The sequence below is a fragment of the Oncorhynchus keta genome, chromosome 2 (genome assembly GCF_023373465.1).
Source record: "Oncorhynchus keta strain PuntledgeMale-10-30-2019 chromosome 2, Oket_V2, whole genome shotgun sequence".
In the NCBI taxonomy this organism is placed as follows: domain Eukaryota; kingdom Metazoa; phylum Chordata; class Actinopteri; order Salmoniformes; family Salmonidae; genus Oncorhynchus; species Oncorhynchus keta.
The window spans coordinates 60080953-60106116 of NC_068422.1; the positions used below are offsets into that span (position 1 = coordinate 60080953).

Consider the following 25164-nt stretch of genomic DNA (forward strand, 5'->3'; position numbering starts at 1 on the left):
ACCATAGTCGAGTGACCTTGTGCAATGAGATACATTGACATAATCCTCTTCAGAACTGGATCTTGAAGGTAAGTGAATGTTTAGAGGAAAATGGGCTGAGGCAAGCCACAAAAGGACTTTTGTCTATTCAATGTTCAGACTTAAAGAGGCCTGTTGGAATGTGACGACAACAACAGAAGTCATTTCTAGGGCCATGCCTTGGACAGGAAAACTCCAGGCCCAAGTTGCAGTTATAGGCTAAAACTAGGGCTGAGAGTTTTTCCTGATCAGTTGAACTGTGGTCAGGAAAACCAACTACTGATTTCCCATCTAAAGGTAAACTTGACCAGTCCATCTAACTTCCAAGGGGAACCGGAGGACAGCAGTGTACAGAATGTTACGACACATGCACTGAGGAACTACGCTGAAAGATCATGCTTAGCATAGAGCACAAATACTGGATACCACCTACAAGAAAAACACACACCCACACAAACAAACAAAGTCAATCGTGGACACAAGGTATCCAATCTAAGGAACACCAGACTTTTCATGGTCTCGAACAGGGAACCCAAAACATGCAACCACCAAACGAGACCGTATCAACTAGTCCACTAACTGGTCTAGGTTGTAGTGCTCTCTTATATTTCAGCAAAAGTATTACTAACTGCAATAACATAGCCAAAGCAACCATAACTTCAGCAGTTTCTTAAACATTGGATTGCTTGCTGCGTACAAAAATCACAGGCAAACATATTGCTGATTACGATGTCTCTCATGCACACAGAAAGGGAGAGAGAGTAAACACACACAATCACAACACATGTACAAACACATCTAAAACATGCCGAGGGGCACCGAGGAACAAGGAGAAAAACTCTTCCCGGAGGGACAAATTTGGGTTGGTTTGCATAGGGGAACAGGGCCACTACAGATAGACAAGAGGGGGAAAAGGGTCTCCCAAGTACTATTATTCAGCTATTCCCACTATGCAGAAGGTCTGGCTAAGCTGTGAATAGGGATCTAAAGGAGGGCCAGGGTAGCTGGGAGGAGTGTGTGGTTATCACCACAACCTCTCGCTCTCTGGGTAAGAGCGTGTGGTGAAATCACTTTGTAAAAGTGACATTTGAATATTGATGCCACACACCATTGACAGATTGCATAGCTTGTTTGTTTTTAAGCCAACAAGGACCTACAGGACGTGAGCAGTATATTATTTTCTTGGGAGCCAAAAAATAAGCAACGGAAGAGCTGATCAAAACACACAATTCCAAGTAAAACACCTAATGCAACCATGAGAAGTGTGGCTGCAGCGCTGTCTTTGTACTGTACGTGTCTGACGGTTATGCACAGAGAGGGACAGGTTTGACAAGTGTTTTCTTCGGACTTTAAGCCTACAGTACGTATCACGTACTCAAACAGTGTGTTCTCATAGAAAATAACATGGTGATGATAAAAGGCCTCATCCTTGTTTTTTGAATTAGATTATATTTGATGGTTATTGTTTGCTCCGTCTGTTTGTTTCCGTCTGTGTTTGCTCCGTCTGTGAAAGTCGCTCCGGATAAGAGCGTCTGCTAAATGACTCAAATGTCCATGTAAAATGTAATCTGTGATCTGAAAGGTCGTTTTTTAATTAGGGGAATGTTTCCTTTTCAGACTTGTTCCTTTCCATGCCACAGACTCCCATGCCCTGTCTCGTTTTACCAACCTGGAGCACCAGTCGTTTGAAGGAGGGATGAATGGAGATGAAGTCCTGTGGAATAGCCCCAAAAACACTGTAATCCCGCAAATGGAGACTCTCCTTCCTGTCTAATGCCCCTACCCAAAATAAATCACCACATGCGGATAGGAAAATAAGCATCTCGTCTCGAAGCTACTATAATGACTGGTTTTGGATTGCAGAAAATGGGTTGAATGTAGTGGGAGAAGCATCCCCCCTCAATTTATGCAGTCTTGTTGTGTGCTATGAGTACTACTTTATTGTTTGGTGATCATATGTTTTTGAGAGTAACATATAATGAACGTGGATGATTACACATATTACAGAAGCAATTACCATTCTGCAACAGTATTTTAGTCATCAAGCCTCCATTAGTAACAGATAAAACCTAAATATAATTTCAGCCTTTTCTTACGACGTGGGCTGATGAAAACAGCAACAAATGAGGGACAGCCGTTGAGGGATTGTAGTTAAAAATAAGGAGGAATATAATAATCAAATGATTGCAAAGAGGTGGTGCCGCTAATCGGCAACAAATTTCATGCACTATTTATTTCAATGGGTTTTGAGCCAAAAGGGACAGCGAGGTAGCTAGAGGGGCAAGGATGTCATTTTCTGGCAGAATCGCAGTCTCCTCCATTCACAAACAACCACACATGCAATCCTTTCCCATCCTAAAGACAGGTTTGGGCTTGTCTGTCCAGATGAGCCACTGTAGACCAGCCTGCGAGTAATTGCCCTCGACATCAGCAAGTTCCTTCCTCCTCTTCTAACCTACTCTCTTCCTTCATCTCTTGCACTCTCACAACTTCATCAGAATTATTTCCCACATCCTCTTATGGTATTAGCCCAGTCCTACCCCCTTTTGTCTTCCTCTACTCTCTGCCTGTATTGTCCTCCATTACAGACATTTCTGAGTCCTCCCAGCTCCTTTGTCTTTATGTTCTCTGCCACTCATATCCTCATCATGCTCTTCCACCCCCCCCCCCCTGCTTGGTCTTTCCTGTCATTCATCAGCTTTACCCCTCTCCTTTACCCAGAGTTCCATCTACCTCATCAACCCAGACTCTCTCCTCTGTCCCCTTCTCGCTGCCCCCCTCCTTCATTTCTCACCTCTTGGAGCCTCTCGATGTGGGAGCGACATGTTTCCAGGTCACTGTCACCCGGGACAACGATAAGTCCCAGTGGGATAGCTGTGGGGAGAGATGAGAGACAACATGCTGTTAAACACTGCTGCAGGCGCCCAGGGATCGAGCCATGAAAAACCATTCTACAGCTCGGTCCACAGGTAGCTCATAGACACAAGCTACAAGAGACGGATTGTGTCCTTTTATCAACTCAAACCCAGAATGGTTTGAGGGAAGTTCCTTTTGTTGGCAATAGATCAAATATATTTTAGACTAGTGCTTCCTGGATGTGTTTCATAGAGTGCCACGCAAAGTCCAATGCACTTAGTGAATTCAAACCTCTTTGAAACGGCTGTCAAAGTAGGCGAAGTGTGTAAACCAAATAGCAATACAAAACAATAAGAGGAACAATTCTCTAAATTTGATGTCTGCAAGAGGACAAACTGTCTGGTGACATGTTTGTGATTCATTCCCATGCCCATTGATTTGTGCTAAACTAGAGACAGGCAATTAGGGCAAAAGTACAACTGGGCAGCAGGTGAGAGAGCAGATACACTGTGTATCAGGGAGGGCATCAAAACCACATTATGTGATCATGAATGTCCGGGCTTTTCACAGGGCCTTCTTTAGGGTAAGAACAGAAGTGAAAGACTCGTGGACTATCAGGCTGAGATTTGTGAATTGAAAAAGTGGCTCTGAGCAGCAAGTTTTACAGGCGGAAAGAGGGAAAAGCAGGCAGATTTCTCCACCGAGGAATGTGCTGTTGCCTAGCAACCCTGGAACAGTCTGTCTTCAATTCAATTCAGCTTCTTCTTCTTCTTCTCCCCCCCCCCTTCTGCTTTCCTCACTCTGCAACAGTGAGGTTGTCTAAGCTCTTTATAGGTGTCAGGCAACCGAGACAACTGCCTAACGTGGTAGCAGCCGCGTGCTATATTTTGCCATAAGCGACGAGAGCATAGAGTATTAACCTCAGCTATGACAGCTAACATAATTTGTACCTCAAGACCCATGTGAAACATCGGGGGCCTAACTTGATTCAGCCAGAGAGAGTCTGAGTGTGATGTCCAGAATGAAGCTAAACTATGTGCAAATTGAATGACAGAATGATTGTTCACTTTAGCCTATCAAAAACAGCCTTGGAATTCTCTTGTATGTCAGCAAGCATGAGGGTGCATTATGCACAAAGTACGTTATTGGACCACCGTATGACAGTTTCATATTGACATTGAATTTATTTCTAGACTCAGTTAAAGTGTACTTCAGGTTTAAAAGCACATCTTTTCTTTTAGTTGCATGTTCTGACATCTAGTGGTGGAAAACAAAGAGTAAACTACTGTAATGACCTGACTAGATCATAAATGAACAATTGTCCAGACAGAGGCTTGAGTTTACGAATTGACGGTTTATTACACCAACTTTACACAGGCTACTGTTTGGGCCGTAGCACACGCCAAATAGATGACAGATAACCCACAAGCCAATCGTGACCTTCTCTTGTGAAACCCAGACGTAAGAGAGAGAGAACAAAGGCTGAACCTGGTCTTAACTTCCAATGCTCCACCCCCCTGCCCAACCCCCCTCCACCAACCACCAGGATGCCCGGCATCAGAACATTCCAGGCATTCCCGTGATTGGCAGATAGCAGGTTGATTGACAGGTCGGACCCCGCGAACACCGGGTACTGGTCAGTACAACACAACCACCTCCTAGCCTAACACATAACACACAGCTGTCTGTGCGGGTCGCTACACTACTTTCAGCATTCCGTGAACAGAATGGTATGTACTGTTAGAAAACTGTCCTGACCTCCACCAATTATGCCTGAGAATCAAAACCTACTGGGAGATTTTCTGCCCGGTAATATAATTGCTAGCCCCGTACCTCCATTCAGGAACTTCTGAGAGTTTTACATTCTGTTTCACTACATGAATTCCACAGCGGTCATCGGGATGGTAATACGAGGCTATATAATTGCAAGAGTTCAGTAAGAACTGAATACATTCATCATACTTTCTTATTTCACATACTTCTTTGGAGATATCCAACAACAAGGTCGGTCCACAGCAGCTGGGTTTTGTGCCATTAGAGACAATAAAACAGCCCCAACCAGCGTCACTTGCATATCAGAGTTACATAACTTGGGGCCAGTTAATTGTTGCGGATGTGTTTGAAGAGGATTATCATATACAACTTCAGTACCGCCTAACTTCCTGAACAACAGCCTTCAAAAGTCTAGTCCAAACAAATGCTGCCCACTGTTTTTTTTTAAAGACAAAACAAACAACTTTGTTTTAAGAAGGAAAGACCTAACAAACAGTCTGAGACAGTGTCTGGAATAGTTAGGTTTGTGCATGAGGATGCGAATGTGAGAACAATTAAGAGTGGGGGGGGGGAGCTCTAGCTGTGCTATGGAGGTGATTATGGAGGTGATTACCGCGTCGGCCCCTGGGCATCCATTAGAGACAGTAATGGGTAGCTACCTCATTATCGCCTCACAGTCATACTAGCCAAAGTCACATGCAGGGAGGCCCACACTGATAAACTCATAGCAATTGAGCGGCCTGACGGGGATGGGAGAAGGGTTTCAAGGTGGACGGATAGCAAAACCTGGAGCCAACACCCGCCTCCCCCTCCAGGAGGAGCCAGGAAGGGAGAAAATGAAAGAGTTCCATCTCTGTGGGGTTTCTGCTAAGTACCATATAAATCAAAAGGGACTTCCTTTTCCTTTGTATTTAGCGAGGCTAGTTGATGGCGGCATCCTTAAAAGGGGCGAACAAGAGCCTGGTGTGTCTTTCCAAATTAAATATATTTGTGCTAACCTACGTTTGACAGTGACAATGCAGTCGCTGTGTAGATTTAGAGTCCATTTCACTAACGAGAAGTGATAAACACTCTTGCTGACAGTTCACCAAGGGGCGGATTGAGACTCAGGAAATGGATGCCTTTCCTACGCACTTCTCAGTAGTTGCTATTCAGACTTACTTTATGCAGGTGCGTAAACTGGCTTTGCAGGCGTGGTTCCCTTGCGCGCGCTCAATACATTTCATTCAGCCGCTGAAAACCTTCCCACTTGCTGGCCAACAGATTTTCTCGTAGAGTTTTCCTTCACTAGGCTTTTCAGCACATCTATTTTAAGCCATCCCTTTAAATACGGTGTACCTTTAAGTTCTAATTTTGTCAGACTCACTAGAATATAAATATATGCATATTCATATCTGTTTCAGCAGATTATTTCGGTTTAGGAAAGTATTTATGAATCCTAAAAAACAGGATTGGAGAGCCTTTACGCATGAAAGAAAGAAAACGCTGGTTTGATTCATTCTGAACATTGCCACATTTCGTTATTTAACCCATTGTGATGTTGGAAGATTAGTGTTCATAGAATTATAATAGGGAGAATAGTGTAGGATATACCCTTGCCTATTGCCCGCACTAACTATGGAACTGTGTGGTGACACAGCCAAGTATTGCGCCACGTGTCGGGTTCAAACTGTTACGGCTTGGTCTGAGATCCGCTCCATAACCATTTTTTTTTTTTTACATGATCAAATGTTACTAATGATCCTCTGTAACAACCACATGGCTGTGACATCGTTTACAGAGGAAGCAGATGAAAGTAAACGAAACAACGTAAATAAATGGAATGATAATGTAGGCCCTACAAACTGAAGGGAACTATTTGGCAGTTAACATATGTGTGGTTATCAGGTCTACTGACGGTCGATAATGATAGTGGCTAATATTTAACATGATAAATAATAGGAAATAATTAAGACACTAGCGCGTGCCCATCCCTGCACGTTAAAAGGCAGTACAATTAAAATTGTGCATAATGTCACAGCATTTCATAAACTTTACTGTGGGAAAGTTGATATGCTTCCGTTTTCTGCCATATGACAGGCTTCACATTTGTCTCCAGCGATTATAAGGTAAAATAGTTCTAAAACAAGTGTCATTTATACTTACAATTCCCTTATCCAAATGGATTACTCCTTTATCTAGCGCTCATCAATTTGTCAATTACAGTGCATGGAGAATGGTATTATTTCTAGTAGGAAAAAATGAAGTAAATGCTTTTTCCACTTGGAACCGGTAGAATTATTAGGAAATTAGATCAGAATATGCTGTATCTGTTGACACACCACTGTCACACCTTAATTCATTCATTCTCCAACCCAAGCAGGGTAGCCTAGTGGTTAGAGTGTTGGACTAGTAACCGAAAGGTTGCAAGTTCGAATCCCCGAGCTGACAAGGTACAAATCTGTCGTTCTGCCCCTGAACAGGCAGTTAACCCACTGTTCCTAGTCTGTCATTGAAAATAAGAATTAGTTCTTAACTGACTTGCCTAGTAAAACAAAAATAGCAGGGGAATAGCATGCTTAAATTAAAGGTCAGAATACACGTAGAGAGAAAAGTGCATAAAAAGGGAATTGGCCCCTAAAATGGCACAGCCATTGTGTAGTATATCTTCAACTGGCTCAGGTCCCTTACAGTACATATGGCCAGGATTTAACTCTACAAAACAAGCCTGCCATTTTGAAATTCACCTGCACGGCAATAAACACAACTAAAATGTGTAGACTACATCACTGAAAACAGCTCTGGCTCGCAGTAACATCCCTGCATGAAGCTGTACTCATGGGCCTGCTGCATTTCTCCTTGAACAGGCTGGTGGACACCTGAAGGATGATGGAGTTACAGTGCATTAGATAGAGATGGAATACTCACAGGCTTCTTTGAGTTTCTCCTTGTCATAATGTAGGGCCTCATAGTCGTGCATGCTAATACGGTTCACCCGGATCCTTAACCTCTCCGGGAAGGGCTGCTGGCTGAGGAAGACAACAGAAGAAGCATAGCCATTTGGGTATCATCTCGCAAAAATTGGAATTACACCCAACTAAAATATAAGCGCAACAATTTCAAAGATTTTACCGAGTTATAGTTCATATAAGGAAATCAGTCAATTGAAATAAATTAATTAGGCCCTAATCTACAGATTTCACATGACTGAGAATACAGATGTGCATCTGTTGTTCACAGATACCTTTATAAAAAAAGGTAGGGGCATGGGTCAGAAAACCAGTCAGCATCTGGTGTGACCACCACTTGCCTCATGCAGTGCAACACATCTCCTTCGCATAGAGTTGATCAGACTGTAGATTGTGACCTGTAGAACATTGTCAGACTCCTCTTCAATGGCTGTGCGAAGTTGCTGGATATTGGTGGGAAATGGAACATGCTCGATGGGTGACATTTGTGTTGAGTATGCAGGCCAGAACTGGGACCTTTTCAGCTTCCAAGAATTGTGCACAGACATGGGACCGTGCATTATCAGGCTGAAACATGAGGTGATGGCGGTGGATGAATGGCACGACAATGGGCCTCAGGATCTCGTCACGGTATCTCTGTGCATTCAAATGACCATCGATAAAAAGCAATTGTGTTCGTTGTCCGTGGCTGATGCCTTCCCATACCATAACCCTACCGCCACCATGGGGCACTCTGTTCACAACGTTGACATCAGCAAACCGTTCGCCCACACGACGCCATACATGCTACGCTGTCTACCATCTGCCCGGTTCAGTTAAAATCTGCGATTCATCTGTGAATTGCACACTTCTCCAGCATGCCAGTGGCCATTGAAGGTGAGCATTTGCCCACTGAAGTGGGTTACAACACCAAATTGCAGTCAGGTCAAGACCCTGGTGAAGACGACAAGCTTGTAGATGAGATTCTCTGAGGCGGATTCTAAAAGTTTGTGTTGCAATTATTTGTTTCTGGGAACCCACAGTTTCATCAGCTGTCCGGGTGGCTGGTCTCAGACGATCCCGCAGATGAAGAAGCCGGATGTGGAGGTCCTGGGCTAGCGTGGTTACACGTGGTCTGCGGTGTTGAGGCCAGTTGGACTTACTGCCAAATTCTCTAAAATCACATTGGAGTAGGCTTATGGTGGAGGAGGCTTATGGTAGAGAAATGAACATTACATTCTCTGGCAACAGCTCTGATGGACATTCTTGCATCAGCATGCCAAATGCATGTTCCCTCAAAACTTGAGATATCTGTGGCATTGTGCTGTGTGACAAAACTGCACATTTTAGAGTGGCCTTTTATTGTCCCCAGCACAAGGTGCACTTGTGTAAGGTTCATGCTGTTTAATCAGCTTCTTGATATACTAAACCCGGATGGATTATCTTGGCAAAGGAGAAATGCTCACTAACAGGAATATAAACAAATGTGCGCACAAATGTGTGCATAGAGTATGGCATATTTCTGGGATCTATTTCAGCTCATGAGGGGCCAACAATTGACATGATGCGTGATGTACCTTTGTTCAGTGTACATATTTGTAGGAACTCTGTAGGAACTGTACATAATCAGTTACTTTCCATATTAATTTCTAACTTAATGTAAACTATTTGGGAGTTGGAAACATCTCAGCTGAGAGATAAAAATAAATAAATATGGAAATAAATGAAGGTATAAGTTTAATGAAAGGCTGTCACCCAGGAAGAGCATTAACACAAGCTGACGACAGGGGATCAAACTCCAACCACAACACTCTGACAACCTGGGCTCACATGCACAGCAGCCTGAGAGAAGCCAGGGGTGTTCAACGCTGCTTTCCCCCATTCCGTTTGTCATCGTGATGGCTTCAAGGATGATTATATATTCATGAAAACAGTTGTGATCTGTGACGAATGTGACCTGTTCGCAGTGTGTGGGAGATTCAAAAACAATGTTGCGACTACAGCGACTTACCATTCTGTTCAAGGACAATAGACACCTGACAACAACACAAGTCGTATATGTTTCTTACTGCAGTATGTTGCAAAACAGTTGGCAGGACAACATCTAATGTTGGGGTATGATCTCAAACAATGTAATCAGTGTAGAAGTGAATGCAGCTGGGTCATTTGCATCTTATCATTCTTAATTTCTGTCCAAATGCCTGGTGTTTTGCTTCACAGAAGGTCGGGCCATTCTAACCAACTTTGCAAAAAGGAAGAACGGTATCACAAATAAGGTTTTGGACGACCATGTCTTTAATCTCAGTTTAAACAGGCTTCTGTAAACACAATCATTTAATTAGTCCCCCCCGCCGACATTTCAATCCTGTAGACGGAGGACTCATAATTCCCCTCCGTCAGCAAGTCAACACATTGTTGCGAGACTCACATCAGAATCAGCAAAGTATGGAATTAGCAAAAAAACATTACAACAGGTTTGACAAAAGGTAACGCAATTACCATGAAAATAAATAGGGCGGTTCATTCTGATAATACATCTGATTTTCAGCCTGTAGACAGACAGACTGATATGATCGAAGACTACTCATGGAGAGAAAAGGAAGATGGTAGCAAGGCCATGTTGACTTTGATGAATGTTTTTTTTCTGTGTTTGTTTGTTTCCCCTCGTCTGCTTAGATTATTTTACATTCACAAGTCTTTGTCAGCGCTTCAACCACCCTTGCAAATGAATCTCACAGGCGTCGAGGACACCTGCGTGCCACACCCGCATGCCACTTAAAAATCACACAGCAAGAAATTGAAGAGCGACCTTCGGCTCGGTTGAGGACACTTGTGGAATGCATTACAATAACTTCCAACTCCACAAGAACCGTTATGACAACAGAAGCAACCTGCCGACAGCGCAAAAGACTAAACAAAGTACACTATCGAAAGTCTCCATAGCGGATTGATGTTCAGGATTCTGACTGGAACCTGGACTGTATTACTCACTCATTCAGCAGCGGAATAGATGTCCTCCTCTTGGCCTTCTGCACCATGTTCGCTTGGTTCCTCAGGGAGATACGGATGGTAGAGGGGGCTAGCTTGCACGGCTCCCCATCTACCTGCATGGGGATGGACTTGTAGGTGGTGAGGGTCACCTCTCTGCACTGGTTCAGCCGCTCACCATGACCTCCGACCTGCAGCGTGGCCTACAGCACCAGGGAGGACGAGACGATCATCCATCAGAGCAAGGTCACAACTAGGACAAAAAGAAACTGACTCATCCATTTCATTAACTCTACTAACTTATGTTTCTAACACACAGACAAATTCAAGTTGATAGGTGAATACCAGAGAGGTCATGGTGAAGCCGATAACTTCAATGCAGCCATCGTCGTGCCGTTGTGGCTCAAAGTCATGGTGCTCGCTTGGGTTGCCCCATGGCATGGTACCAGCACAGTATCTAGTACACACATACACACATGGTTAGGTGCCTAACTTAGCCTACAGCCTCCATTACGACAGTGACAAAATTGTAACATGTCATATATAACATTGAGGCTGCTAACCTGGGAATGTTGAGGAACACCAGGCACTGTAGCTTCAGATCCTGAACCTTTGAGGTGAGGTCGGTGCCGTCACACTACCGAGAGGAGACCGACAGACAGACAGACAGGCGTCTCCATTACAGTACACATACGCACTCAGATCATTCCCGGAAGAGCTCTCACATGGCGTTATAAAATGTACCCTTTGAAAGGTGCCACATTCTGACTGACTGACAGTGAAGAACACATCTGTCACTCTAATGAGATGTGATCCTTACAACCTACCTAATATACAAGATCAGAATGGAGCCTCGGCTCTCAAACTGGAGTCAATTTGATTTCTGCACTAACTACTTTTACTATGAAGGGTGAAATTCCTGTTAACGGATTTAGATTTGAACTTGAACCCGTTGTGGAATGACGTCACACAATCTGAGCTGCAGCCAAGGTCCGTGTAATGGTCAGTTGAACTCACCACGACCTTGATGTGTTTGGCTAGGTCTTTGGAGCTGCCCATGAGGAAATCCGAGAAGGCCGTCTGGTTAGAAGGAGCAACAGAGAATCAAGCTTGTAGATTATCAATAGAAAACATTGACACAACTAAAGCTATGGCCACAAATACAACAATTACTATCACTACAAAATGGTAAAAGTGATGATAATGGTGAGAAAATAGGATTTCTCCTGTTTAGATAACACAACTGTACCCACCCCTGCATAGAACATCTTGTTCCGAAAGCGGCTGTTGAATTTCTCCGGGTTGGCCTCTGAGGAGCGTTGGTTATAGAAGGCATGATAGTTTGTGAGTAAATTATGGCACAATGATTTGGCATACAGTAGATACACACAGCATCATTTGCTACTGTCGATGTGAGCCGTCTATGGATAGCACGGATTTATCCCCAACAATGGCATTATATGGGTAGTCAACGTTAAGAGATCGATCGGAAATACAACCTCGAGACTCGTGGAATTCTAGTGTCACGTGTGCATCGAAGCCGAGGCTGAAGTAGTTGTTGAAGACGTCGAGGGGGAGCTGCGGAAGAAGAAAACCCGTACAAAGAAATGTGTTAATCCCAGACGCGATATCACCAATACATCCGAAATCACAATGTCAAATGTGCTGAGCCCAACTCCATCCTCAGTCCTACGGTCTTCAGTCACCCCAGACTACCCTCACTGCCGTAAACAAAGAAATAAAAAATAATACATCATGTTTGAGGTCGTAGAGCAACATTGTGCTTCTAGTTGATAAACTCTCTCAACTTTTAGAACTAACTAACCATTAAATAATGGAAAGGTCACTGAGGTATTTTGGTGTGTGGCCAGCCATGACCATATTCACAATAAACAAATGATATTGTGACATTGTACAGAGGTTAGTTCTCTGGGGCTCGATGAACTCATCACAGTCAAGACCTGATTTACGCTGTAATTACAAACACACCAGTAACACACCAGGTAAAAGAGCTAGCACTAAGTTCAAATTGGATCAATCCTCATTCCCTGCATCACGCATCCACACCATCATATGTTGACAGTCCATGTCTACAGTACAGGATCTTGGACGAGGGGGTTTGTTCACCTTGTCTGTCTGCTGCTCATCCCTCTCCTCTGCAACAGCATCCTGGTTGGGCTCCACTATTAGATTCCACCGGTCGAGCTGGACGACGTTCCCATCCTCGACATGAGACAGGATCTTAGACACCGGCTCATCTGTGTAACCCTGGAGAGGGGAGGAATAGAGAAGGAAAACACCAAGAGCATTAAACACAGTTCATTGTAGAAAGCAGCTCGTTCCTCCTGAGGGATATAAATTCTTCAAGACATTTTTCAAGAAAATAATAAGCGGCTATAGTCATGATTCTGGTGCCCTCTACAGAGTTAACTGTGCACCTGCATTGTTCAACGACTATGTAAAAGCACAGCTTTGAGGGGTATACACCGAGTGTATAAAATATTAGGAACACCTGCTCTTTCCATTGACTAGGTGAATCCAGGTGAAAGCTGTGCTCCCTTATTGGTGTCACTTGTTAAATCCACTACAAAATCAGTGGAGACGAAGGGGAGGAGTTAATGAAGGATTTTTAAGCCTCGAGACAATTGAGACATGGGTTGTATGTGTGCCATTCAGAGGGCACATATAGACAGGTTTGAGTGTGTCAAGAACTGCAACGTTGCTGTTTTTTGATTTTTTTTAACGCTCAACAGTTTCCGGTGTGTATCAAGAATGGTCCACCGCCCAAAGGACATCCAGCCAACTTGACACAACTGTGGGAAGCATTGAGGTGAACATGGGCCAGCATCCCTGTGGAACACTTTCGACACCTCGTAGAGTCCATGCCCTGAGGTAATTGAGGTTGTTCTGAGGGTAAAAAGAGAGGGGGGGGCTGCTAACTCAATATTTAAAAAAGTGTTCCTAATATACACTCCGTGTATATGTTGTCCAGATATGGTTGAGATACTCACACCCCCCCAGTTGAGGGTCCTGGCCAGGTCGTTGCCTGTCCCCAGAGGCAGGATGGCTACTGCAGGCTGGGGGTTCAGTTGGAGCTGGTCCAGAGCAGACAGGATCCAACCCACCTACACACACACACACCATACAACAGACATATTATCAAAAACATCATGTGATGTGCCCTTCAACAACATGCCAAACATTGCTATTGTCCTTGCTTAAGGAATAAATGTTTGAACAGCTTAACAAACTGCACCTGCAGCATAGCGTGTGTTGCTGTTCAATCACTTAGATAACCATCAAAGTTCAGGGCTTAGATCACTAAGATGGGGTCAAATTCCTTTAAGGGAAAACACCAGACACTGTGTGCTGTTATTTGACTGATCACAAAGTAAAGTTTGCTGCTAAAATAGTTCAGGAATGTCTGTGTATTGCTTAAAAAGATTGTGCTGTTGTTTCTACTCACCGTGCCATCCCCTCCGCATGCCAGTATCCTCAGGTTATGCACCTTACGGTACATTTCTAACCTTGGAGAGACAGAGCAAGAGACAAAATCAACTTCTAGCTTTCTGTCACAGTCAGTCCACAGTATCAAGCCCGTTAAAGAAGGTCTCCCACACTCAGTTAAAATCGGCAGCATTCACAGTGAAGGGGAGTCCTACACCGCAAATGGCTCCTGGGCAGACAGAATAATAGCATAGTGTATCCATAGGAAGAGCAAAAAAGAACAGCAAAATAATACGACTTCTTTTGGTTCAGAGATATATATATATATATATATACACACATACATACATATATTAGATCTAATGAGAAGGAGCTTTGCGCCAGTGAGCACAGAGTAATGGAAGAGCTCCAAGACCTATACGTAATGATGATGATATTTATTTTTAAGGGCCAGAGTCAGTAACAAGTCGGCACTAGTACAAAGTTTGCACCTGCTATTTTTGAGAAACTTACCCATCCTTGGGTCCTCCCAGACTCAGGTCAAATACTTGGCGAGGGTTCAGGTACCACATGAACGACTGGATAATCTTGGCTCCCTGAAAATGAGTAGGAGTACAATTACTACCAGTTCCTCATCATCATCATCATCATCATAATAAAAAAGTATTTGATTAACTGACTAGTATATTATTGAGTGATCCAGACAAATGCGTGAGGTATGAGATGCCCTGACTGGACTGCTGAAAGACTCTTTAACACACAGACAGTGATTCATCTCACAGACCACCTGTGACTGGTGTTGGCCTCGGCCCACTGGGCCTGCACTGACAGCTCCAGCACAGACAGCACGTCTCTCACCTGATTCCCCCCACTCTTTGGGTTGACAAACACCAACAGCGGCTTCATGAGCTGAGAGGGAATGGGTCTAACTATGAAGGGCTTCCAGCGCGCCTCCTGCACAAAGAGGAAGGGAGAGGGGCAGAGGAAATAAAGGGATGCATTTAGAGAGGTGGAGGATGAGAGACTGATTGTACAGTGTTGGTTTCCTAAGGGGAGAACTGCTTTTACTGATGTTTTGTTATAAACTATCGCGTCAGACTCGTGTAACATTATGCCAAATTAACTCACTAAAATGAAAATGGCATAGAGCTGACGCTGTGTGGATACTTCCTACTCTCTACGAGACGTAGTATAGCCAAAGAGTATACAGTTGTCTAACACTGTGCACAGTTGAACTGATCAATAGGGTCTCCATAACTGTGGTTTCTGGGGAGATCTGGGGATTTGGGGTGGGATGGTACCTGGGACTGGTTCCGTCTGAAGCTCTTTAGAGCGCCTTGTCTTTGGAGGGCTGGCTAACCGACGCAAGGCCAGACAAGAGAGAGAATTATTTCTGCACATGCACTTGTCATGTAAATGCATTCAAGCCATGGTATTCGACACTGGATGTCGCCAGGAAGTATGTATTGACAAGCACATCCTGTGTCCCTTTTTTTGATAAGGGTCAAGACATCGATAATACCTCGTCATTAGTTTGACAATGCCCTTTTCGCTACCATTTAATTGAAGTATGTACTTCAAGTATAATATTTCAACGTAAAACCAATTGAACAGTTCACAACAGATGCGGTATAAATGGAAATGATGCCCCTCAGGCTAATCAGCAAAGGACGTTTTACTTACGTACGTCTCCTCACATTACAAACGGTAGGAAATGCCATTTGTAATGGATGATGAACTCACCTCTACTCCCTTTTTGCTGGACTTGCGCTTAAACGAGGTCCGTTTTTTCTTTTTGCTCGACTTTAGTGAGGTCTGAAAGAATAACATGAGGATTAACTGTCACGCTGGTATTCCATTTATATAAGGAACAGCATTTGATCAACTGTAAATAATACACTGTAATTTATCAGAACTGTTGACTGCTCAAACTAACGGATGACTGCCACCCTCTGTTGGCTTCGCAGTGCAATGGCACCACAAAGTATTTGGGGAAGCATACCACTGCACGTTGTAAATTCGCATGGTGGCAGTGAATATCTGAATACTTGGAAGTGTATTGTGTGACGGTGTATTTTGTGACTGTCGGGGCAGCAGGTAGTCTAGTGGTTAGAGTGTTGGTTCAAAAAGGTCACTGGTTCAAATACCCGGGCCAACAAGGTGAACAATCTCTGACCTTGAGCAAGGCACGTAACTTTAATTTGCTCCGGAGGCACCAACCTACCAGGGCCAACACTGTAAAACAACATTTCACTGTACCTATCCAGTGCATGTGACAATATACATCTATTTATAAAAAACAAAAAACATTTTATTCATAAAAAATTAAAAAATGTACCTGAGGTCTGCGAACCCGGAGGATCCAAGTAGGGGGTATGATGACAGAGGCATGAGCACCCAGGGAGCAGGACTCCTCGATCTGCTGCAGCATGAAGCAGGACACCTTGTTGTGATACTAGAGTAGGGAGAAGGACAGAGGAAAGGACTGCAGAGGTGAGCACAACACACACCAACACACATCATTCATTTAAAACACTCAACACAGACCCTCACACAACTGTCTCACATAAACATACATACGACTTTTACAGAGGGTGAATACACCAGTGATCACACACATCCATATTCATTGGAAGTGTTGTCATTCAACACAGACACTCACACAAATGTCTCACATAAGCATAAAGCATACAGACACACGTCATCATCATCCATGCAGATTGAGCCTCGTGATTTACATGTATTCCCTGAAAACAGTATATACAGTTGAAGTCGGAAGTTTACATACACCTTAGCCAAATACATTTAAACTCAGTTTTTCACAATTCCTGACATTTAATCCTAGTAACAATGCCCTGTCTTTGGTCAGTTAGGATCACCACTTTATTTTAAGAATGTGAAATGTCAGAATAATAGCGGCGAGAATGATTTATTTCAGCTTTTATTTCTTTCAGTGGGTGAGAGGTTTACATACACTCAATTAGTATTTGGTAGCATTAGCATTGCCTTTAAATTGCTTAACTTGGGTCAAACGTGTCGGGTAGCCTTCCACAAGCGTCCCACAATAAGTTGGGTGAATTTTGGCCCATTCCTCCTGACAGAGCTGGTGTAACTGAGTCAGGTTTGTAAGGCCTCCTTGTTCGCACACGTTTTTTCAGTTCTGCCCACAAAGTTTCAATAGGAATGAGGTACGGGCTTTGTGATGGCCACTCCAATACCTTGACTTTGTTGTCCTTAAGCCTTTTTGCCACAACTTTGGAAGTATGCTTGGGGTTTTTCGGATGACTGCCTTGCCTGGTTCACCAATTACTTTGCAGACAGAGTTCAGTGTGTCAAATCGGAGGGCATGCTGTCCGGTCCTCTGGCAGTCTCTATGGGGGTGCCACAGGGTTCAATTCTCGGGCCGACTCTTTTCTCTGTATATATCAATGATGTTGCTCTTGCTGCGGGCGATTCCCTGATCCACCTCTACGCAGACTACACCATTCTATATACTTTCGGCCCGTCATTGGACACTGTGCTATCTAACCTCCAAACGAGCTTCAATGCCATACAGCACTCCTTCCGTGGCCTCCAACTGCTCTTAAACGCTAGTAAAACCAAATGTATGCTTTTCAACCGATCGCTGCCTGTACCCGCATGCCCGACTAGCATCACCACACTGGATGGTTCCGACCTTGAATATGTGGACACCTATAAGTACCTAGGTGTCTGGCTAGACTGCAAACTCTCCTTCCAGACCCATATCAAACATCTCCAATCGAAAATCAAATCAAGAGTCGGCTTTCTATTCCGCAACAAAGCCTCCTTCACTCACGCTGCCAAGCTTACCCTAGAAAAACTGACTATCCTACCGATCCTCGACTTCGGCGATGTCATCTACAAAATCGCTTCCAACACTCTATAGGTAAATAGCTCACCCATTTTCACCTACCTCATTCTCATACTGTTTTTATACTGTTTTTATTTATTTACTTTCCTGCTCTTTTGCACACCAATATCTCTACCTGTACATGACCATCTGATCATTTATCACTCCAGTGTTAATCTGCAAAATTGTATTATTCGCCTACCTCCTCATGCCTTTTGCACACATTGTATATAGACTGCCCATTTTTTTCTACTGTGTTATTGACTTGCTAATTGTTTACTCCATGTGTAACTCTGTGTTGTCTGTTCACACTGCTATGCTTTATCTTGGCCAGGTCGCAGTTGCAAATGAGAACTTGTTCTCAACTAGCCTACCTGGTTAAATAAAGGTGAAATAAAATAAATAAAAAAACTCTACTCAGCAAACTGGATGCAGTTTATCACAGTGCCATCCGTTTTGTCACTAAAGCACCTTATACTACCCACCACTGCGACTTGTATGCTCTAGTCGGCTGGCCCTCGCTACATATTCGTCGCCAGACCCACTGGTTCCAGGTCATCTACAAGGCCATGCTAGGTAAAGCTCCGCCTTATCTCAGTTCACTGGTCACAATGGCAACACCCATCCGTAGCACGCGCTCCAGCAGATGTATCTCACTGATCATCCCTAAAGCCAACACCTCATTCGGCCGCCTTTCGTTCCAGCACTCTGCTGCCTGTGACTGGAATGAATTGCAAAAATCGCTGAAGTTGGAGACTTTTATCTCCCTCACCAACTTCAAACATCAGCTATCTGAGCAGCTAACCGATCGCTGCAGCTGTACATAACCTATTGGTAAATAGCCCACCCATTTTCACCTACCTCATCCCCACAGTTTTATTTATTTACTTTTCTGCTCTTTTGCACACCAATATCTCTCTACCTGTACATGATCATCTGATCATTTATCACTCCAATGTTAATCTGCAATATTTTAATTATTTGCCTACCTCCTCATGCCTTTTGCACACATTGTATATAGACTCCCCTTTTTTCTACTGTGTTATTGATTTGTTAATTGTTTACTCCATGTGTCTGTTCACACTGCTATGCTTTATCTTGACCAGGTCGCAGTTGCAAATGAGAACTTGTTCTCAACTAGCCTACCTGGTTAAATAAAGGTGAAATATATATATATTTTTTTAATTGTCCATTTGGAAGACCCATTTGCGACCAAGATTTAACTTCCTGACTGATGTCTTGAGATGTTGCTTCAATATATCCACATACATTTCCTGCCTCATGATGCCATCTATTTTGTGAAGTGCACCAGTCCTTCCTGCAGCAAAGCACCCCCACAACTTGATGCTGCCACCCCCGTGCTTCACAATGTTCTTCGGCTTGCAAGCCTCCCCTTTCTCCTCCAAACATAATGATGGTCATTATGGCCAAACATTTCTATTTTTGTTTCATCAGACCAGAGGACATTTCTCCAAAAAGTACAATCTTTGTCGCCATGTGCAGTTGCAAACTGTAGTCTGGCTTTTTTATGGCGGTTTTGGAGCAGTGGCTTCTTCCTTGCTGAGCGGCCTTTCGGGTTATCTCGATATAGGACTCGTTTTACTGTGGATATACATACTTTTGTACCTGTTTCCTCCAGCATCTTCACAAGGTTCTTTGCTGTTGTTCTGATTTGCACCAAAGTACATTCATCTCTATGAGACAGAACTCGGAGACCGTCTCCTTCCTGAGCTGTATGACAGCTGCATGGTCCCATGGTGTTTATACTATTGTTTGTACAGATGAACGTGGTATCTAAAGTCATTTGGAAATTGCTCCCAAGGATGAACCAGACTTGTGGATGTGTAAAAATTTTCTGAGGTCTTGGCTGATTTCTTTTGATTTTCCCATGATGTCAAGCAAAGAGGCACTGAGTTTGAAGGCAGGCCTTGAAATACATTCACAGGTACAAATCCAATTGACTCAAAGTATGTAAATGATCTCTTATAAGAAGATTCTAAAGCCATGACATGATGTTCTGAAATTTTCCAAGCTGTTTAAAGGCACAGTCAACTTAGTGTATTTAAACTTCTGACCCACTGGAATTGTGATACAGTGAATTATAAGTTAAATAATCTGTCTGTAAACAATTGATGGAAAAATTACTTTTGTCATGCACAAATTAGATGCCACAAAAAGATGCTCGACTATGCATATAATTGACAGCTTTGGAAAGAAAACACTCTTGACTTTTTCAAAACTGCAAAGATATTATCTGTGAGTGTCCCAGAACTGATGCTACAGGCGAAACCAAGATGAAACTTCAAACAGGAAATGAGCAGGATTTTTGAGGCTCTGGTTTTCATTGTCTCCTTATATGGCTGTGAAAGCGCCAGGAATGAGCCTGCCCTTTCTATCGTTTCTCCAAGTTGTCTGCAGCATTGTGACGTATTTGTAGGCATATCATTGGAAGATTGGCCATAAGAGACTACATTTACCAGGTGTCCGCCCGGTGTCCTTTGTTGAAATTGCTGCGTAATCTCCAAGCTGCTCGCATTCATCCATGTGATTGAGACAGAGAGGAGAATTCCAGGAATGATATATCATGAAGAGATATGTGAAAAACACCTTGAGGATTGATTCTAAACAGCGTTTACCATGTTTCAGTCGATATTATGGAGTTAATGTGGTAAAAGGTTTGGCGTTTTGATGAATGCATTTTCGGGGTTTTTTGGTAGCCAAACATGACGCAGAAAACGGACCGATTTCTCCTGCACAAATAATCTTTCAGGAAAAACTTTACATTTGCTATCTAACCGAGTCTCCTCATTGAAAACATCCGAAGTTCTTCAAAGGTAAATGATTTTATTTGAATAGTTTTCTGTTTTTTGTGAAAATGTTGCCTGCTGAATGCTAACGCTAAATGCTAACGCTAGCTATCAATAGCTATCAATACTGTTACACAAATGCTTGTTTTGCTATGGTTGAGAAGCATATTTTTGAAAATCTGAGATGACAGTGTTGTTAACAAAAGGCTAAGCTTGAGAGCTAGCATATTTATTTAATTTCATTTGCGATTTTCATGAATAGTTAACGTTATGGTAATGAGCTTGAGGCTGTATTCACGATCCCAGATCCGGGATGGCTCGACGCAAGAAGTTAATGACTCCAACCTAAGTGTATACAAACTTCTGACTTCAACTGTATATTAACAGTGTTGCACTTTTCATGTAGCCTAATTTTGGCCAGCTAATATTAGTAGTATATTTTAAATCGGTTTCTCAGTTATAGACTGAATTTACAATAGACCAATTTACAAACATAACATCAATCATATGTAAATATCAAATAGAGCCCCACAGTGGATGTGTCATAATGCCCATAAAACCTAGCGGTCAAACAGGGAACCAGTTATTTTTCCCGTAGGGGATTTTAGAAACACTTAAAATAAGGGCTGTGTTTCATGTAGGCTTACCCTGGCGTGAAGTTTGGATAAACATGCAAATCTCTCTCAGACAAGGTGACATTGCTGTAGGATTAGGTAGCTGCGACAATACTGGTCAAATTAAGATCCTACATCTGTACAGTACAATCAACCTTCCAACTTACTGCCTGTTTACACCATGAACAGCTGATGGCCACAATCTCTTTGCTATGAAAGGCAAACTTCTGCTGGAAACCCTGGAGAGAAATTAAATCAGATATAAGATGTAACGTACCCTCAAGAAGAACTTGTTTCATCAGATTGTTAATCCTGCAAATGAATGAATTGATATTATAACCATGCTCACCTTCCCGCACTGGCGACACTTCCCATCCTGGCGCCTCCGGTGGACCCAATGGTGCCGCACTACGGTGGGCTGGAAAACCGACGTTCATAAACACATTAATCAACTCACTCACAAATTCGCAATTTAAAATACTGTGGATTTCCAATTTTTTAGTACATGTAGACAATGGTGAGTGAGATCAGGGAAAGCTTGTGTTGAGTTTATCATTAGCGATGTCAGAGGTTTGGCCAGACACAGTGAACATTATTGTGTATAGGACTCCATTATAAACCCAGTTCTGTGGTAATAATGACTAAGTGTTGTATGCTAACAGAACAGGGCTTTGGGCAGCTGAACAGAAATGGAAGAAAACTAAACTTCTGGAATACCTATCATCCTTCCACTCCCTCCTCTCTACCTTCTTTTCCTTTGTAAACACTGCTAAAGCCGCTTCCTATCACTCTAAATTTCAAGCTTCCACCTCCAAACCTGGGAAACTCTTCTCCACTTTCTCTTCCCTCCTTAATCCTTCACCTCTCTCCTCACTGTCTGCGGATGACTTCGCAAAAAAAAATTTTTTACGACATCCTCTTTCCTCATTCCTCTTTCACTCAGTCCACTGGTCCCACACACACTACTATATGCCTTGATCTCCTTCTCCCCGCTCTCTCCAGATTAAATCCTGCGACGATTGAGGTCCGGCCGTCCGGTCGTCCGACAACATACCTGCATCTCTTCACCATATCATTTTTGGAGACATTCTCCCATTTTTCACTTCCCTCATCAACTCCCTGATCCCTGGCTGCGTCCCCTTTGACTTCAAGATGGCCAGACGTCAAAAACTACAAACCGGTATCGCTACATTTTTTCATTCCAAAACATTTGAGTGTGCCGTCTCTGACCAACTCTCTGGTTATTTCTCTCAGAACTAACTTATTTACCCTAACCAGTCAGGCTTCAAGGCAGCTCACTCAACTGAAACCGCTTTCCTCTGTGTCACAGAGGCTCTCCGCTCTGACTAAGCTGACTCTCGCTCTCCTTTGTTCTCCTCCTCTTAGATCTATCCAGTGCCTTTGGCACCGTGAATGATCAGATCCTCCTCTCCATCCTCTTAGGGTTGGGCGTCTCAGGCTCTGCACCCTCCTGGATTGCATCCTACCTGGCAGGTCACTCCTACCAAGTGGCATGAATAGGATCTGTGTCTGCACCACGTGATCTCACTACTGGTGTCCCCCAGGGCTCGGTTCTAGGCCCTCCTTTTTTTCTTGACACAAAGTCACTCAGTGCCGTCATATCCTCACATGGTCTCTCTCTTCTATCATTGCTATGTGGATGACACTCAACTTCTCTTCTCCTTTCCCCATTCTGACACCAAGGTGGTGACACGCATCTTCTGTGTGCCTGTCAGACTTCTCAGCTTGGATGTCGACCCACCACCTCAAGCTCAACCTTGACCAAATGGCTCTTCCTCCCCGGGAAGGCCTGTCCACTTCAAGAACTCTCCATCACGGTTGACAACTCCACGGTGTCCCCTTCCCAGAGGGCGAAGAAACTTGGAGTGACCCTGGACAACACCCTGTCGTTTTCTGAAAACATCAAAGCAGTGACTCGCTCCTGCAGGTTTATGCTCTACAACATCCGTAGAGTACAACATTTCTTCACACAGGAAGCAGCACATGTCCTAATTGAGGCACTTGTCATCTCCCGTCTAGACTACTGCAACTCTGTTGGTTGGGCTCCCCACATTGCCATCAAACTCCTGCAACTTATCCAAAATGCTGCAGCCCGCCTGGTGTTCAACCTTCCTAAGTTCTCCCACGTCACCCTGCTCCTCTGCACACTCCACTGGCTTCCAGTCGAAGCTACGGACCAGCAAGGGGAACAACACCTTTTTATCTTCAGACTATGTTCAAGCCCTACATACCAACCTGAGCACTTCTTGTCCCAACCAAACACTTCTTGTCCCACCAGCACTGACTTTGCCCAATGAATACTTTGTTGAGGGAAAATGTACTTGACACAATTGTGATATGTTGTCTCAAATAGCCATCTTAAGATGAATGTAGGTCGTTCTGGACAAGAGTGTTGGAAAATTAAATTAAAATGCATGAATGTATGAGGGGATTTTAACTTGGACACCGAAAGCTAGCTCTGGAGGACTATAGGACATGGGGGTTACCCAGTTTTTTAAATCATTAGTCAGGCATCAACTAGTCAGGCATTACTCTCCTACTGCCCCCATAACTGTGGCTTTTGGTTGGGGTGATCTGGGGAGTTCGGGTGGGATGGTACCTGGGACTGGCTCAGGAAAGGGGTGGCCATGCAGTTAGCCATCCGCTTGAGGCACTTTAGAGCACCTTGTCTTTGGAGGACTGGCTAAGGTCAAAGGTCAAGAGAGAAGGTCAAGGGGAAAAGGGGAAGCAGGGACAGGAGGAGAGGGAAGGGTTACAGAGGAGACAGACACATAGAATGACAAGACAAAGGCAAAGGAAGACGAAAAATGCGTGAAAATAAAGTATGAGCATGAGTATCATGAGCGTGCTGATCAAATGGAAATAAAATGTATTGGCACTTACCTCTCGTATATTCCTAGACCCCGATTCCCTGAATGACGGTTTACACCTAAAGTTTATCTACATGGTACAGAAAACAAATGGTTTCAAACATGGATTTATTTTGTTGGTCGCTGTTTCCAATATGTTGTTAGACAAACCCCTGCACCAAAATAGAATGCTGAATCAGTTATCCAAAAGGGCCAACGGGAGAGGTATAAGGTTAAAGTGAACATGCTCAAGTTCTTGTTCACCTAGAAGTCGTTACTGAAAAGGGAAACCTGTGGTGCAATATGTGTTATTATGTCAGTGTTGCAACCAGTTCTTCGCCTTTAACTCCACCATAACAGCACCATAACGGCATCAGATAAAGTATAAACAATAGATATAAACTAACCCTCAGATTAGCAGAGTTATGGGAACAAGTTAAAGACATTTTGGAAAAAGGGAGATTCAGCAACTAAACATCTCTAGCAAAAAGCAACCTAATGTATTCGACGACCAATCAAAGCATCCCAATTTGGAAAACAGCTTTGATTATCCAGAGAATGACCCAATCAGAGTGCAGCATTGGAGGGCGAGGTCAATGGATCAGGTAGCGTAGTGAGATAGGGTTAGAGAAGGAGTATGATCTAGTTATAGCACTAGTTATATCCCATAGCAGCCTGAGAGAGGTCAGAGTGTCTCACTCTAAAGGCGGGGTCTTCGATAAGCAGGCTGTCTTCATAGGGCATAGCCTCGAATAACTGGAGAGGAGCAGGGTGGGTTAGGTTGGCATGGCTACCATTTCAATCTCATCTTACCTGATGCGATGGAAACATTTTGTCTCCTTGAGAGACAACATCTGAAAAGGCTGATATTACGGTATTTTTTCGGGATTCAACATTTGCAACTCATTTTGTCTTGGTACATATACTGTCAACTAATTTCCACAACTTTGGTGATAATACATAATTTAACAACTATCTGCAACCAGGTGAAAT

The 25164-nt window shown here is 43.5% G+C and overlaps 1 protein-coding gene across 15 annotated transcripts in view; it reads right to left on the reverse strand.

Annotated features, from left to right (window-relative positions):
- Positions 1-25164, reverse strand: part of LOC118357940 (diacylglycerol kinase zeta-like) — a 144392-nt gene that overhangs the window by 33317 nt on the left and 85911 nt on the right. For 7 of the 15 annotated variants that reach the window (XM_035735296.2, XM_035735334.2, XM_035735306.2 and 4 more), the window contains 21 exons: positions 24871-24927; positions 24206-24262; positions 23922-24005; positions 21651-21719; positions 21469-21540; positions 16348-16464; positions 15753-15824; positions 14868-14963; positions 14523-14605; positions 14029-14089; positions 13574-13687; positions 12690-12830; positions 12062-12140; positions 11816-11871; positions 11580-11642; positions 11126-11199; positions 10908-11019; positions 10566-10765; positions 7555-7655; positions 2813-2892; positions 1688-1732 (listed from right to left, as the gene is read on the reverse strand). In XM_035735296.2, the coding sequence (XP_035591189.1) occupies positions 1688-1732; positions 2813-2892; positions 7555-7655; positions 10566-10765; positions 10908-11019; positions 11126-11199; positions 11580-11642; positions 11816-11871; positions 12062-12140; positions 12690-12830; positions 13574-13687; positions 14029-14089; positions 14523-14605; positions 14868-14963; positions 15753-15824; positions 16348-16464; positions 21469-21540; positions 21651-21719; positions 23922-24005; positions 24206-24262; positions 24871-24927 (1833 nt within the window). Of the gene's footprint in view, positions 1-1687; positions 1733-2812; positions 2893-7554; positions 7656-10565; positions 10766-10907; positions 11020-11125; positions 11200-11579; positions 11643-11815; positions 11872-12061; positions 12141-12689; positions 12831-13573; positions 13688-14028; positions 14090-14522; positions 14606-14867; positions 14964-15752; positions 15825-16347; positions 16465-21468; positions 21541-21650; positions 21720-23921; positions 24006-24205; positions 24263-24870; positions 24928-25164 lie in introns of those variants that run through there. The other 8 variants (XM_035735316.2, XM_035735324.2, XM_035735279.2 and 5 more) reach the window with 6 other exon arrangements.